General features: G+C 46.8%; 1 protein-coding gene across 2 annotated transcripts; it reads left to right on the top strand.

The window, feature by feature from the left end:
- The first annotated feature begins 4,400 nt into the window (after positions 1 to 4,400).
- On the top strand, positions 4,401 to 15,669 carry c3h3orf18 (chromosome 3 C3orf18 homolog). Of its 2 annotated transcripts, XM_066697551.1 has the most exons (6): positions 4,401 to 4,817; positions 6,324 to 6,461; positions 8,092 to 8,461; positions 8,750 to 8,775; positions 9,468 to 9,594; positions 11,927 to 15,669. In XM_066697551.1, exons 3-6 carry the CDS (start codon positions 8,207 to 8,209, stop codon positions 12,005 to 12,007), a joined length of 489 nt encoding a protein of 162 aa, XP_066553648.1. In that variant the 5' UTR covers positions 4,401 to 4,817; positions 6,324 to 6,461; positions 8,092 to 8,206; the 3' UTR covers positions 12,008 to 15,669. The 2 variants fall into 2 exon arrangements, with proteins under 2 accessions (XP_066553648.1, XP_066553649.1); XM_066697552.1 differs by lacking the exon at positions 6,324 to 6,461.
- Positions 15,670 to 16,116: the final 447 nt, after the last annotated feature.

The following is a 16,116-nucleotide window of genomic DNA, read 5'->3' as shown; positions in this document are numbered from 1 at the left end:
GCCAGTAGTTTTTGTTGTTGTTGTTGGAGGAAAGTGTGGATGAAAAACATGTTCTGAACCGCTCAATGGATTTGTTATTTAGATTCATAAAATACATCTGTTCTGGTAAAGGGAAGGGACATACGGTTATATTTTGAAACTCCTCATGGTTAAAATATTAAAATGTTACACTTAGTAGTGTGACAACCACCATTTAATGCACCTCCACCTCCATTGCCCTCTCCATACCAGTCACCTCTCCCAGCTTCAATCATTCACTCATTCAATCTCACAACAGCACTCTCATCCCGAGCAGTCTTCTTGTGCCTTGTAAAAACCTTTGTTTGCCCTGTATCTCACCCACGTCTGTCTGACCACCTCTACCTCGCCTCGCCATTGGGTCCTCCGCCCTCTGGTGCTCTCCAGCCCCATGGAGTGTGACAAGTGGCTCCAAAGGCATTTTTTTCTTCCTGTTTTCTTCAGTGTAACAGGCATTTTATACGTTTTTTTATGTTGGTTTATTTTTGTTTAGTTTACAAATTGTTTTATAAAGGTCTATTTATTTTATTTATTTTGTTGTTGTGTTTATCCATCTGAAATGTCCTACCCTGCGAAGAGCGCTCTACAAATTAAAATGGATTGATTGACTTGATTACTTTAATTTTAGAACTACATGTAGTATGACTCCTTCCTTCATTTCTTTATTTCCTTTCTTTTCCTTAGCACAATAACTATATAAAGGTTCTTTAGAATAAAATAAGTGTGTCTGAGAAACAGAAAGTCATAAGACACTTGTGTATCATTTTTAATGGCAATGCTGAAAATGGACAAAGGGTGGCAGTGTTTACCTTTTACAGTTTTCCTCAATTGCTAAGTTACAGTTTTTTACAATCACGTTGGCACTCATTTCAGAACCTTGATGTCATTTTTCAAAATTCTAGACACAAAACTCACACCCGATGATCAAAATGCACATTTTTCAAAACTCTAACACTTTTTTCCAATTGCTTGGATACAATACACATCAACCTCAGATCATTTGTTCATTGAGGGAGCAGTGGTTAGGGCTCTGGACTCTGGAAGGTTGTGGGTTGAAATCCTGGGTGGGGCAGGGCTGTTGTACCCTTGAGCAAGGTACTTCACTTAGTTTGCTCCAGTAAACTGCCCAACTGTATAAATGGGTACAAATGTAAGTCGCCCTGGATAAGAGCATCAGCTAAATGACAAGTAATGTAATGTAATGTAATTGAACTAAAATCAGCTGTTCAAAATGTCACAACTTAACATCAAAGTATTACCATTTCAAAATGCAATTCACACATTACATCTGAGATGACTGTCTATTCATTTCATTACAATGATCTAACTATCAGTTGATACAGCTGCTCAGAATGATAAGTGTTGCATTACTCTTAATGCATAGTTTTATGGAAACTGACAAACAATATTCCATGTTTAGATCATGAAAGTTTCAGGATAATGAGATCCATTGACACCAATTACCGTGGAACATGAACCAACTAGACTATATTATCTATGGATGTAATATTTCATCATCATTCTTTATCAGACACTGTTTCTAGGGTCCCATGTGCCACTTTTCCAGACCATGTTTTCAGATTTGACATTACTGTATGTATGCAGGCCCTTGTAATTGCTTTTCCAATACTGCCAACTCGTTACTGATGATTGATTTCACATTGTGGTACGAGTATATAGTGAAATGAGTGGATCCACCTCAACAACACAGCGATAACAAGGAGCTGGCAGGTGATCCAGGTCACAATAGAGGTCAAGCAGTGGGAGGAGGAAGACGAGGAAGATGTGGTGGTCAAAGGAATGGCAGGGGACAAACACCCCTTCTGAGAGGTGGTCGTGGGCCTCGTTTGAGAAGTGTGGGGGGACGTGGTAGAGGACAAGGCCACGGACCAAGACAGTGGTAGCAACAGCAAAGAGTGTCCAATGAAATCCGAGCAATAATTGTAGACCATGTCATAAATCGTGGCATGACAATGACTGAGGCAGCAACAATGATTCAACCAAACCTCGATCATCAGAAGTTTCCGCAATGAGAACCAGTAAGTCTTCAGCATGCACTAAACATTAGGCTATTCTCAATTGTCAAATGACTGTATACTGCATGCCAATGTGTACCACAGAGTAAGTGATGTGACTGAATGTGTTCTCACTGTTATTTCCCTGCAGAATAGAGACGAGGCCAAATAGGGGAGGCAGAGGCAAAATTCTGACTGACCAACAAGAGCAGCTGTGGTCAGTTTGCTTCGGAACAGAAATTATATTTGCCTTACGGACATTTGGCAGCACATCTTGGACAATGACAACATGTTGAACAATATGGAAGCCATAATTTTGCCGACTATTGCACGCATGCTGAGAAGGCAGCAGGTGTCTCTAAAACAGCGATACCGTGTGCCTTTTGAAAGAAATGCAGACAGAGTGAAGCAGCTGAGGGCTGAGTATGTTCAGGTATGTTCAGTTTCAAGATGCCTGTTGTACAAAATTCCCCCAAAATTCTACATCATTGTAATCAGTAATTCTCTTTCCAAAATGTCTTTTTAGAGGGTGATGGAGCTGGATGCTGACGAAAACCATGAAAATTCATCTTTTTGGGTGAGGCAGGCTTCACCCTGGCCAAGACAAGGAGGAGAAGTTGGAATTTCATTGGCCAGCGGGCAACCATCCAAGTACCTGGACAACGTGGGGCCAACATCAGCATGTGTGCATCTATCGGAAGATGGTGTGGTGGGACGCAGACCTCACATTGGATCATATAATGCAGCTCTCCTTGTAACCTTCCTTGATGAGCTAAATCAGGTCTGTAGAGCTGATGGTGTGACCTATGTCATTGTGTGGGATAATGTCAGGTTCCATCATGTTCAAATGCTGCAAGCATGGTTTCAGGCCCATCCACAATTTACCACCCTGTACTTACCCCCATACTCTCCTTTCCTTAACCCAATTGAGGAATTTTCTCCACATGGAGGTGGAAGGTATATGATAGGCGCCCTCACGAACAAGTCACCTTTCTCCAGGCCATGGATAACACATGCAATGACATCACGGCAGACCAGTGTCAGGTGTGGATGCAGCGTGCCCGAAAACTCTTCCCAAGATGTTTGGCTAATGAAAACGTCCATTGTGATGTGGATGAGAACCTGTGGCCAAATCCACAAGACAGAGTTGATATAGAAGAAAGAAATATAGAAGAACAGTAATCAATCCTTTGTTTTGCTTTTTACAATAAGCCAGGTGAGGAACACTGCAGTTTACTTTTTACTGTAGTTTTTTTCTTTTTTATAGCTAATTATTTTTGCTTTGATTCAAAGAAACCTATATTGTGATTTGATTGTATTGCATCAATACATTTCAGATTTTGTTCAATGATTCCACTGTGTCTGTAGTATTCTCTCTACTAGTCCTTTTACAGTGATGTATTTACGTGAATACCAAAATGAAACATGTATCACATATTTTGTACTACAATATTTAATGATGTACGATCAACTACACAGTGAAACTATCAGTATCTTTTGTGTGGGTGATCTATATTAATGTTCCTAAGATATTTCATGATAAATTAGTTATTTGAACCAATGATTCTGCAAGTGCAAGATTACTTTAAAGATATGAATGCACAATGCAGTGTTTCGAACATTGGACAGCCTGTCATCAGAGTTTTGTGTCTAGAGTTTTGAAAAATTACATCAAGGTTCTGAAATGAGTGCCAACGTGATTGTAAAAAACTGTAAATGCATGCACAGATATACCTCCTGCAGGGCAGTGGTCCGATGACATCGCTGTCAGACAGACACAGCATACTGGACTGATAAACGTGCAGGGGAATGAGAACATGGCGATAGAGTGGCTGTGTATTGTGTGAAGAGGGAAAGGAGAAACAGGTGGAGAGAGTTCAATGTGTGTGTGTGTGTGTGTGTGTGAGTGAGATAGAGAGAGAGATTGTGAGTGTGTATGTGTGAGTGTGTGTGTGTGTGTGTGTTTAAGGGGATTATCATGTTGACCCTGGCCTTAAAGAAGCATCCCAGGACAGAAGGACAGACAGAGACTGACGGGACAGACAGAATTCCTCGCTCAGCTCCAGGGTTTATCCTCGGCCTTGAAAACCAAAGACATAATAAACAGGATTATGATCCACAATATCAATCCCCTCCATTGTATTTCACATATATATATATATATATATGAGAGAGAGAGAGAGAGAGAGAGAGAGGCAAGTACAAGGCCTCCGATCCCTGCTCTCTGTGCTGGGAGAGCTTGGTGCTCAAAGGGTTAACCTCCCAGACTCAGCCACCCGGATACGAACAAAAGCCGTCCTGACAGCATCTGGTGGCTGTGAGCTGTCAGAGCCGCACATCCCTGGAAAGCCTGAGTGACAGGCCTGTGGGCCAGTCAGCAGGCCGGCTGCTCTAGAGCTGCCCAACTGCGGCTCCGGCAGGGTGGGACGGCAGGAGCTTGGAAGGGAGCTCTGGTTGCAGCATCTCTGGACTCGCTGGCTACTGTTGCTCCTCTCTATTTCTCTTTTCTCTCTCACAAAAGGGGGGATTGAGGAGAGACGGACTGAAAGAGAGGGGGGCCGCTCTGCTGCAGTTCAGCCACAGCCGCTCGGGCAGAAATGGCCTCTTCTGTGCTGCCTGATTGAGCCGAGATTCTGTACTGCCTGGGGAGCTGGGGGGAAAAGGAGGGAGGGAGAGAGAGGGAGAGAGAGAGAGAGAGAGAGAGAGGCTTGCTTTTCATCTCCTTCCCTCAGCAACCCCTCTCTCCTCCCTCTGCCGGGGAACACACACTTCTGCAGCTTGAGGGTAAGTGTACTCTGCTGTTTGAGTGTGAGTGCTCTGGGTTGTGGCTCCTTTTGCGTTGTGTTTTGTTTGTGTTCCTGGGCTGGGGGCTGGGGTGGGGGTTGCTGGGGGCGGGGGCAGGAGGCGTCTGGCTGGGCGTGTTTCCAGAGCCGCGCTGTGATAGGCCGCCAGGGTCGTACGCAGCGTCGCATCTGGAGTGCTCTGTCAGCTGGGGGATGTCTTCTGATTGGTCGGCGGGGCCTGTGTAGTTCTCAGTGGGCGGGACAGGTACCCGGTACCCAAGCGATGAGTCACAGGTGACCCATTGGGCCCTCCATTCTGGGGTGTCACAGTTTCTTGCTGTTGTGCCTTTACATCTGTCTGTCAACAACTGATCCTGAGCGAAACAATGCGCCGGCTTCCTATTGGCTGGCCCGTCATTCTGGACTGGGATGCCCTGGGAACTTTTCCCATCACTTGATGCATAAACGTTTAAAGTGTTTGTCTACTCACCTGTCTGTCTGTCTGTCTGCCTGTCATCTTGTTTGGCCTGTGCAAAAGAGCCAGAACACAGAAGCACAATGGACAGTGGTTACAAATGAATTGTTTGCACCCTGTCTCTGTGTGTCACCTCCTGCAAGACCGAGCTCAGTCTCTACTCCGCAGGGTGCTGGATACGGCACAAAACAAGGCCACAGAGCATCTGAGCCGCAGTGAAGAGCGATTCAATATGTGTCACTGAAAATCTAATGCCAGGTCTTTTCCAGGAAGAAAAAGCCAGCAATTAGGCGTGCCCTGAAGGTTTCCTAGGAACAATAAGATCACATTGATGATACCATTCAGTTCCTCTTGTTTAAAGGGTGGATATTACTGTTTATCAATTAGCAAAAAACAGCACTTTTCTTACTCTTCTCATCTTCTCCAGTTGGAGAGAGAAAAATAATCAAAAAACAAAAACAAGCACACAGTGCACTCTGTCTCCGTGGGCTGGCGGCAGTGGAAATGTGAACAGTTTGTGTTGCTAGAAAGAAGACGCACAAACAGAAAAAGGTGAAGTGGAAAATAAACTGAGAAACAAAAGTGTTGACTAGAAGCTCAGGCCTGGCAGCTTCTCGAGGCTCCGCCCAACATCTTCGGTCTCTTTAGAGCTTCCTGGGAAACGGCGGACATCTTGCACAGATGCACCGCCGCATCTTTTGCATGACTGTGCCGTGTCCGTGCACGGTGTGAACGTTTGCCTTCGCAGTCAGTTCACTACTCCTCGAGAAACAGAAAAGAAAAGTGTCCGTTAAAATAGTGTCCCTCTCAGTTACACGGGATGGATTCCTATCTAGGCCTCCCTGCCAGAATCGTGTCTCCGGAAATGCTCGTTCCCGAGATGTGTGTGAGAGATTGACACAACAGGGACACACACAACTAAGGGTTTATATACACTTTGATAGTTTTTTTTTAACGGATGCATGATTTTTTTTGCAGTATCAGTTTCAGTTTCTCTCCTGCAGTCTGAAGTCGTGCTTAATGCATCCCTAGATCCATTGCAAAGGATTCTGGGCATTGAGGGGAGCAAACATGGTGACTGAGCTCCGGGGAGAGGGACGCCGAACACCAAGCCGCGCTGGGCTGGTGAGGTGTGAAGACATTGCGTGCCAGCAGGCAACTGTTTTCTTGGTAATTCCGTACCCCTTTCATTCGTATTTGCGTGGTGATGCTGCTGAGTTATTTCAGAGAGATTGTGCCCACATCCTGCCCACCCCTGCACAGCTTCTACTGTATCACTGAGCCGCCGTTAACGCAATGGGAGGAGAAACGTGAGGAGGGGTGTGTGCGTATGTGTGTGCGTGTGTGTGAGAGAGTGTGTGCGCGCGTGTGTGTGTGTGTGTTTGTGTCCATTCCTAGCGCATAGACAAAATATCGGAACACGAGTCTTGTTCTAAGAATGACTTCTCCTGTTTCATACGCAGAACACCTGACAGTCGGCACATCTTTCAATTGTCACGCAATACAGTATGATTACTAGAATACAAAATAATAACGAAAAACGCATATTAATTAAAGACAAACATTTCTCTCTCTCTCGCTCTGTTTCAATCTCTCTCTCTCTCTCTCTCTATACATATATATAGACACACACAATACCTTTTCTATCCCCTTGATAAACACATGACAGTCAGCCCTCAGACTGGGCTCACACACAGGCCCGCAGACTTGTGTTGTTGTGAAAAGTGAAAGCAAGGAGGAAAACAAACCCGACCGCACGGCAGCGCTGCGCTCTCAGGCCACCGGGTCAAACCGTCACTGTGACCGCGCTGTGTGGGACACGGTTAGAGGCAGGCAGGGGGAGGCGGTGGACACCGTTGGGACCGAAGCAGAAAATACAACTTGAGTTTCTATAACCTGCCGAGCTGAAAATAACCCCCTGCTCTGTGAGGATCCCGCCGCCCTCCCCAGCTGCAGAGCTGCAATTTGCCCCACATCAACCGTTAGGCCCGGCTGACGGAAACCTGTGGCTCGCCTCTAACCAACCTTCAGTTACGCCCCCCCCACGGCAGCCATGGTGCACAGCGCTGGCTCCTCACTGGTCCTCTAACCTCAACCCAGTAGGATACAGGTGCTGCCATAACCAGTTCCTCTTTTCTTCGGCTCTCCTCTCTCTTTTTTTCTCCACAGGACTATATTTTGCCTTCCACACCTTCCCTTTTACCCATGATCCCTGACTGTACAATTCAATAATAATAATAATAATAATAATTAATTATCACGGCTCACGGTCAACCAGAGTCGAACCCAAGGGGCGCAGGGCAGCACGATCACACTCACACACACGGACACATGCACACACAGTCTCACACACACACACACCGGCATACAAAATATAAATCAATAACTGTCTTATAATAAATAAATAAAATAAAATAAAGTCTTATCAAGTATATTTATCTTGTTTCCAGGCTAAAAAATTTAACCATCCTTAAAATAAGATACATTTCCTTAACAAGCAAGATAATAACACTTGTTTCTAAGAAAATATGCCCTTTTTTCACTTATTTCAAGCACATTTCAAGCGAATATTGCTTGAAATACGTGAAAAAAATCTGCCAATGGAACAAGACAGACAAAGGCTCTTGTGCTCTAGAGTGACAGGGCAGGACAGCCAGACCCAGCGAGTGACTCCCATGCTAACCCCTCTCATACCGTATGAACAAAAACAACAACACTACTACCAATATCATGAACACTACCTACAGTCGCAGCCTTCGGCCAGTCAGAGACTAAAGCATGTTCCTTGTCACCCCCGCAGGAGCCAGGCCCTGCCCCCCACCCGCCATGCCCACCGCTCCGCTGATCGCCCGCCCGGCATGTGGCCCGGCCTGGGAGGAAGCCTGAGCGACTGACAGGGAACCGGCTGCGCAGCGATGCCTCTCACCACGGGACACGCCGACTTCTCTGCGCCCGCCTCCACGGCTGCCTACTTCCTGGGTTCCACGGCCACTGGGGACGTGCGGGACAACGGCACCTCCGGGACCGCCGCGGTGACGACCATCGCCTCCAACGAGACCTCCGGCTTCAACTCCACGCAGCTGCCCCCGGCGCTGACAGGCAGCTCGGGCATGGGCATGGTGCTTGTGCCCTTTGGCATCATCACCGTCATCGGCCTGGCGGTTGCGATGGTGAGCTGTCCACTTCCTCCCTGTAGCTCCCGGTCACTGGGCAGAACAGGGCCAATAGTGCTGACGTACAAACAAGCAACATTGTAAGCATTGTAGCGTTCATTTAACATAAACACACAAAGGCAAGGATCACTATGTTTATGGGATTGTGAAACATGACATCACTGGAGAGAGTCTGAACCAAATTCAATCAGTTATGAATTCCAAACAACAACCATCCAACCAAGCCCAGCCTCTTCATCACTGCGTCTCTTTAACACACTGACCTGTGTCCTCTTTCCCACACAGGTCCTCTACATCAGGAAGCGCAAGAGGTGAGAAATGGGGCCCGTTCCTGCAGCGTCCGCCTGCTGTCTCGCGTCCTGCACACACAGTCACACCTCCGGCGTGGCCCCCAGCACCGGCCACCTGTAGGCTGATCCCCTCAGTTTTCAATCAGCACGACATCACACTGTGATTGACACAATCATAGCGGACGACACCCCCTAATTAAGGAGTTTTTTGCAACTGGCTCAAAATAACTTCTGCTGCTTTTATTAAATCTGGGGGTAAAAAAACCTACACAATACTAAACACCCCTGTCTAGTTCACGCTCTCCCCGTGTGCCATGTGCCATGCCAAGCCGTTAGGTTTGCCTGGTATCCGCCAGCTGACTATCTGCCAAAGCATGAGTTCAATTGTCCACCTTTTTCTGTCAGCTCTTACCCAGATGAGTTAGGTGGGCCACACAACATAACATAAAGATATGGATTACAGACTAAAACATATCTAAATTATATCCCACATATTTTCAATAGACAAAATAGGCACCAGTTTTGGCCAAATGGAAAATATAAGGATCACACATTTCTACTGCATGTGAAAAATATATGTGTGTTCTATGTGGGGAGCCACCAATGTACCCCAAATGCCCTCTGTGTCTCTCTAAATACCCCACATGCCCTCTGTCGTTGACTCCACACTGCCCCCTGTTGCTCTGATGGAATCTGTCCCCCCCCCCCCCAAGGCTGGAGAAGCTGAGGCACCAGCTCATGCCTATGTATAACTTCGACCCGGCGGAGGAGCAGGATGAGTTGGAGCAGGAGTTACTGGACCATGGCCGGGAGGGTGCAGCAGCGGGCACCAACAGCAAGGTACAGCAAGGACCACGCGCCCACACACACACAGAGAGCCCGGCGCACTGAGAGTGCACACACGCACATGCACACACACTGGCATACGCACACGCACTCACACACAGACACACACACACACTCACACAGACACTCACACAGACACACAGTCACACATGCACACGCACACGCACACACACACGCACTCACACACACTCGCACACATAATATAAGAGGTCGGGAGCGTCTGGGATAGTACAGCAGCGAACAACCATTGTGGCATCACAACAATACCGGTTGGCCTGTCCTCCTCGGAATCACAGCAGAGAAAGACATTGGTCTCAACCCACAGCTAATCCCTTTGTCTTTCTGTGAATCATGGCGTTACGGCCCTGAAACAATCACATTAAAATGAATTAATATGATGTTTTTCTTATTATTCCTTACTATTATTACAGGCAGGCAAAGATGGGAATGTGTTTTGAACGGGTGTGCGGGTTGATTTTCATAGCCGTGTTAGTATGAACGTTCCCCGTGATAAATACACGCATGCCTTTTTTCACGTCGTTTGTTTCTTTCTGTTGGGAAGCAATTCTTTTGACACTGAAGGGCAGTGCAGAGGCAATGCGGAGCTGTGCAGGTAACATATGCGGGAGGAAAGAGGCAGGTCTTAGAGGTGCAACGATCAGGAGCCGAGCGTTTAAAACAAGGGGCAGTTAAATCTGAGACAGAGACGCCCCATTGTGAGTGGATGAAAATGATTTCCACAATAATAACAATTAATTCATTACATCTTTCTGGTTTAAAATATGTCCACACTTTCAGACAGTGGTTTTCTGGGATGTCACTCAAACTATCTGTCAGAGTCTCATCTTGACGAGGAATTGACCGCAATCTGGCAGTCCAACTCTTTACTCCTGAGTCCAGTCACCTCTAAGGCTCATATTTCCAGGGATGCAATAGTTTAGGGGACACACAAAAAGCTGTGCATACTTATTAAATACAAACCACAATTTAGCAACCAAATCCATCTGTTTTGTTCCATGTTAGTGTTAACATTGTTGTCCCTGTACCAAAATGTTCTTTGCGTTGTACTTCATTCGATTACAGCTGTTTAAGTTATACCCGTGGGATTAATTAACATCATCTTAATTGTCACAATCCAAAGCAGCTGTTGTTTTTGAGTTGAAGTCATTCCAGAAGGGGGTTAAAGGTCACACAAGAGACAGCATGCTAATTCAATGCAGTGAGACAGACTGCTGTTTTTTTAGTTTTTTGCAAAGCAACGTTGACAGGATGTTAATAATAAAAATACAGGTAATACACTTACACAGCTGTAACAATGTGTGGGGCAATGCAGTGTACATCATTTTAAAAAGAGTTCATCTGACACAATGTAATTCTGTGAGTGGTGACAGGAGATGTGTAAAATCTGTGGCTAAACCCAGCTACCCAAAAAACGTTAAACTCTCACCTGTGGCCGTGTCAGTTTGCAGGCCCCTGTGCAGCGTGCGTCCCCCCGACTGAACATCTCAGTCCTCGAATCTTCTAGCACAGTCAATAAGTCAGTAGACCAGGGTTAAAGCCAGGCAGTGATTTACACCCTCAGAGCCCCTCTGGCCTGTTGGTTTTGGGAACAGCAATCCTAACTCTGTCCTTCACTGTGTCCAGTTATTGGTCTCTTACCCCAAGACAGCCTAGCCCGACTGTTCCCCCCCTAGTTTTCACATCCCCAGTGTCGTGTTGTGTGTGTTTCCGTCTGTAGGTTTTTGTTTTTACCTGAGAGAGAGAGAGAGAGAGAGAGAGAGTGATGTTTGAGGACAGTAGCCTCATAAGGCAGCCAGCATCGAAAGAGAATGTCAGAAAGTCAGAGAGAGAGACAGACACACAGACAGAGAATGGGAAGAGAGAGAGGGAGAAAGGGAGATAGGGAGAACAGGGATAGGGAGAGACAGACAAGCAAAAAATATACATTTCAGAGGTCTTTCTTTTTACTTCTTTCTGGGTTCAAAGAGCACTGACACTGACTGTCCAGTGTCCACCCTTATAACGCTGTGAGCTCCTGGCAGATTGAAACACCTTTAATGTCTGTGCAGCTGCGGCTTTTGTGTATTGGCAACCATGCTGGTGAAACAGCCCTTTTCTGCAGACACCCATACAGACAGACAGACAGAGAGAGAGAGAGAGAGAGAGAGAGAGAGAGAGAGAAAATAAGGAAAGAAGGACAGGAATAAAGGGCAAATGGTCGACAAGGTATCTGGCAGTAGAAGACTCACCGCAGAGACAGGGCTGTAACCTTCTTACCCGGACAATGTGCTCCTCTCTCCCCTCTCTCCCTCTCCTCCTCTCTCAGACTCTGATGCCCAGCCAGGGGACCATCCAGAGGCCCAGTCGACTCGTCTTCACGGACGTGGCCAACGCCATCAACGCATGATGTCTCTGCAGACCTTGGAGTGGGGGGGGGGGGGGGGGGCTTTGGGCTGTCCCTTCTCCGATCTGTCACAAAGAAACCAGGAGAGGAGAGAGTGGAGCCCTGCTTCTCCTTCATTCCTCAGCTCGTTACAGTATGGTCTCTTTGGGTTTTCCACAGGGCTACAATAACGGAAAGCCAGTATGTGTATATATATATAGGAGACAAACCTCAGAAGCATTTATGGGGTCTATTGCCATCCATTTTCTGCATTTTCCTATTCTCATGTCTTGCTGGTATACAGGCCTCTGTCCTGGCAGCGATCTGTCCCAATGATGAATACTTTCCATAAAGGTTCTCTCTCACTTGACGAAAGAGTAACACAATATTGTGGTGATGCAACTACTGTCATACAGTAGTGTGCAAACGTGACCTGATTTTGATGTGTAATTCTCTGGAATGCTAGAACACGGTACCTAACCATAACCGACTCGGATGTGTCGTTCCAGGAACAACAGCCGAGTAGCGAAGTCAGGTTGCGTGTTGCAAAATGCTTCCTCTGTGAGTTTGCACAACCTTAATTGACTTCCTTCTCTCAATTCCTGGAAGTTAGCTTCTAGGAATCTAGGCCTGCTTTACAGAATAGTTTCATATCAGAGTTTGTCGCGATCTACAGGAAAGCAAGCAGAGAATTTTGCACGGCACATGTACGCCCAGGACGCTTGTCTGTCCTGCTTGGGGGACTGTGCTCAGTGACCTCTGAGGGATAGGTTACACCCCGGAGATAAGTCGCCACAGGGCAGGATTGCTGTGGAGTTTTCAGACCAGCTCATCTGCGCTGTATTTCTTTAAGAGGTATTTTTGATGGCGTATTGCAGTGTGACTCACCTGTCCACACCAACTGATGTTGAGGGGGAGGAGCACAGCGAGGATGAGATGCAATCCCAGCAGCATGCGGTCGATACAGTGGTTACTGACGCTGCGGTGGTCCGGTAGTGCTGCACAAGGGCTACTCAAAATCAATGTGCAAAATGCCCACCCTCTGACCAAAGGACTTGCTCACGTCTCTCTCACGCCGAATCTGGAGAGGTGGCAGGCCGGGGGAGAGCCTGGGGTTGTACAACGGACCTGCCGCTCACTTTTATTTGTCCTTTATTTATTTTACCCTGGCCCTAGCAGCCTGTGACCATACTGGGGACACGGTGCCACCAGGTAGGGAGAGAGACATGACAGGTGACTGACCTCTGCTGGCAAGTCAGCCGCCGTTCGCTTTGTGGCGTGCACAGGTGCACGCTCGTTTTTTTGTCTTAGTTTGATTGTTTTTTGTACCTTGTGGACTAAAGAAAGTGGCAGACTCCTCTCACAATAACACAGATCGTGGAACTTCCCATAATGCTCTGGGACTCACCACCGGCTGGTCAATTGTCATCCTTATCATCATCAGTTTTTATTCGGTATAGTGCCCTTCTCAGCAAGACAGCACAGAGCTCTCGCTTCGGCAAACTTAAACCAAACAAAGACATCTTTACAGTACAGTCACTGTGATGGTACCAGCCAGAATGAGCACCAGGCACGGAGGAGAGAAAGATCAGCAACTCCCCAGGAGAAGAACAGATCTCTGGAGGTCCACAGCCCAACAGTCTGCCTCCCCTCCAGGCACCTAGTTAGCAGTATGATAACATGATAACTCCTGACTATTCATGGGCTGTGTGCTCTGAGCTCCCACTGAACACAAATGCATTGTGCATGTGTTGACTTTGCCCTGGGAGGAGAGGAGAGCATCACACCACGATCGCACCAACACTCCGTGGACATTGCGTCTGCAGCCGAATCTTTTAACACTGGAACTGTGAAGAGTTCATTAACAAAATAATAAACTTAACAGAGGTTTCTCAAAAGTACTCGACAAAGTTAAAGCTACGTTAAAGGTTATTGTGCCTGTGGAGCTCAACTGACTGAAGTGTGTGGGGTTGCACTATATAGCTAGAGAGGGAGGGTGCGGCTGGGCATGCCCTATAGAATGTGATATCCATAAGTTCCAGGGAGGGACCCGGGTCTACACACCTCCAGCTTGACACCCCTGAGCTGCGACTCAGTGCTCTGCGCCGAGATGCCCTGCAGCTGCCCAGGAGAAGGGAGCTCCAACTGTAAGTGCAGGGCAATAACAAGCCAACCTGACCACCGAAGCCCAAAGATGCATTCGGAAAAACTTGAGCAATGGCGTTTCAGACAACTCTTGAACAGACTGGGAGAGATCGACCCAGAGCTGAGAAGCTTTCCTTTGTGCTCAATTCAGATCTCTCCCAGTGGTCCTCTCCCTCTCCCAGTAGTCCTCTCAGCTCCCCACCCCCCCTTGCAGTTGTGAGTTAGACCACCTCCCCCAGTTGCTTGTTAGTCTACTAGTCAGACCAGTGTTTTCCAGCCCAGCCTTGGGGGTCTGCAGTGTCTTCTGGTTTCCCGTTCCACCCGAGCTCTCGATTGCCCAAGAACTCACAGAAATCTGCTGTATTTCTCAAACCAAGGACCGAGAACTGAAAACAAAAAGAGTAAAATAAAATAGAATTAAGAAAATCGCTCAATTAAAGGCTTAACGATCCCAGCGTGGCTGGAATGACACCGTAAGAGGAACTCTGAGTGGGGATGTGGTGGCCTCACAGTGGCTACCTATAGATATGTTGTTGCAAGATGTACAGACTATTTAAGGACTGGTCTCAGTTGCAAGCGGGCTTGCAGTGAGACTCACTCGCTCACTTCAGGTTCTCTGCTCGACTGGAGGTAAAGGGAAGCTGGTTTAAGCAAACCAGGGGGACACAGTCCTAGCCAGTCGGGTTGCACAGCCTGCACAGTGACACAGTAAATGCTCGTCGTGGTTTACCTGTATCTGGGCTGGGCAGGTCCAGTCCTTGGGGGTGTCCGGTCTTCATGACACCTTAGGTCTTAATAACTCCATTGAAGTCGTTATTAAGACAAAACATCATCTCACCTGTTGCTAATGGAACAGTTCTTGTAAAACCTGCAGGAGGGGCAGGACGTAGGGAATGGATTTGCCCCACCCTGGAGCAGCAGCTCGTAGGAAGTGGATTTGCCCCACCCTTATGCACCCACTCCCTGCACACTTCACCTGCAGCCGTTCTGTACTTCACTGCAGGTGACCGTGTTCGTTCCCCACCTCCTGAACCGACTGTAGTCAAGCCCCATGGACTGAAACACTCACTTTTCTCTTTTGGAAGTATCATATATATTTCTATTATAGTTAACAATAACTTAAAAAATGTAATCGACAAAGATAAGATGTGTCGTCTTTGAGAAGATGGGTGAACGTCTTTGTGTTTTTGTTGAACCTCAGGGTGCGATAAGGAATAGGTCAAAGGTTGTTCCTCACAAAGAGGGGGGACTTGATCCATGCGCTCTCATTCTCTCTTTCTCTCACTCTCTCGTTTCTTTAAGCCTCTAATAGAAAGACACTAGAGAGAGAGGGCAGGGGCAGGTGGGGATGTGCGGGTGAGAGGTATAGCAGAGTGCTCCACTGCGCTCCCTGTCCCTTCACATCTCAGGGGCAATCGGGTCCAAAAATATATAAATAAAAGAGAAATAAAGACTGGAGACTGGAATGTAAAGTTTGCTCTTGTTTTTGTTTTCTGTTAACTCTGCGAATCCTGAATAAAAGGTTGGCTGTCTGTGCCTGCGGGGGCGATGCGTTTTATTTCTGAACTTCCTCAAAATCTGTTTTCCTCTGTTGCTAAAACACGGTTTGTGAAACTATTCCCACATCTCTCAAAACACACTCCAAACCATCCACACCATTACAACAAGATAAAATGAAACTTCTTTGAAAAAATGCACAAATACACATTTATATTCCTTTTCAAATGCATCGACACCAGTTATTAACCCAGGAAGGATTTGGATAAATAAATAAATAAAAAAATTTCAGACAAGCTCTTTTTATAAAGACGTTTCTTTACACTCAGAGTGGCAGGAGTCTGAGACAAGCTTCCCATCCGTCTATAGGTGTCTTGAAGAAGCGTGTGCATGGCATTCTGGGAAAAATGCACTGGGTAAAAGCTAATGAAAGACATGTACTGAATGGCGCCCTCTTGTCTTGAATCCTTTCTTCTCCAGTAAATGTGAGC

Source organism: Amia ocellicauda, chromosome 3 (assembly GCF_036373705.1).
Source record: "Amia ocellicauda isolate fAmiCal2 chromosome 3, fAmiCal2.hap1, whole genome shotgun sequence".
Classification (NCBI taxonomy): Eukaryota; Metazoa; Chordata; class Actinopteri; order Amiiformes; family Amiidae; genus Amia; species Amia ocellicauda.
The sequence above is the reverse complement of the archived record's forward strand: the minus strand, read 5'-3'. Positions and strand labels throughout refer to the sequence as shown.

What these genes read in the sequence shown, in the direction of transcription:
- c3h3orf18 (XM_066697552.1), top strand. Translation starts at nt 8,207, where the DNA reads ATGCCTCTCACCACGGGACACGCCGACTTCTCTGCGCCCGCCTCCACG. An exon ending in TCGGCCTGGCGGTTGCGATG is followed by an intron (nt 8,462 to 8,749) that starts GTGAGCTGTCCA and finishes TTTCCCACACAG; the next exon opens with GTCCTCTACATCAGGAAGCG. An exon ending in CAGCGGGCACCAACAGCAAG is followed by an intron (nt 9,595 to 11,926) that starts GTACAGCAAGGA and finishes CTCCTCTCTCAG; the next exon opens with ACTCTGATGCCCAGCCAGGG.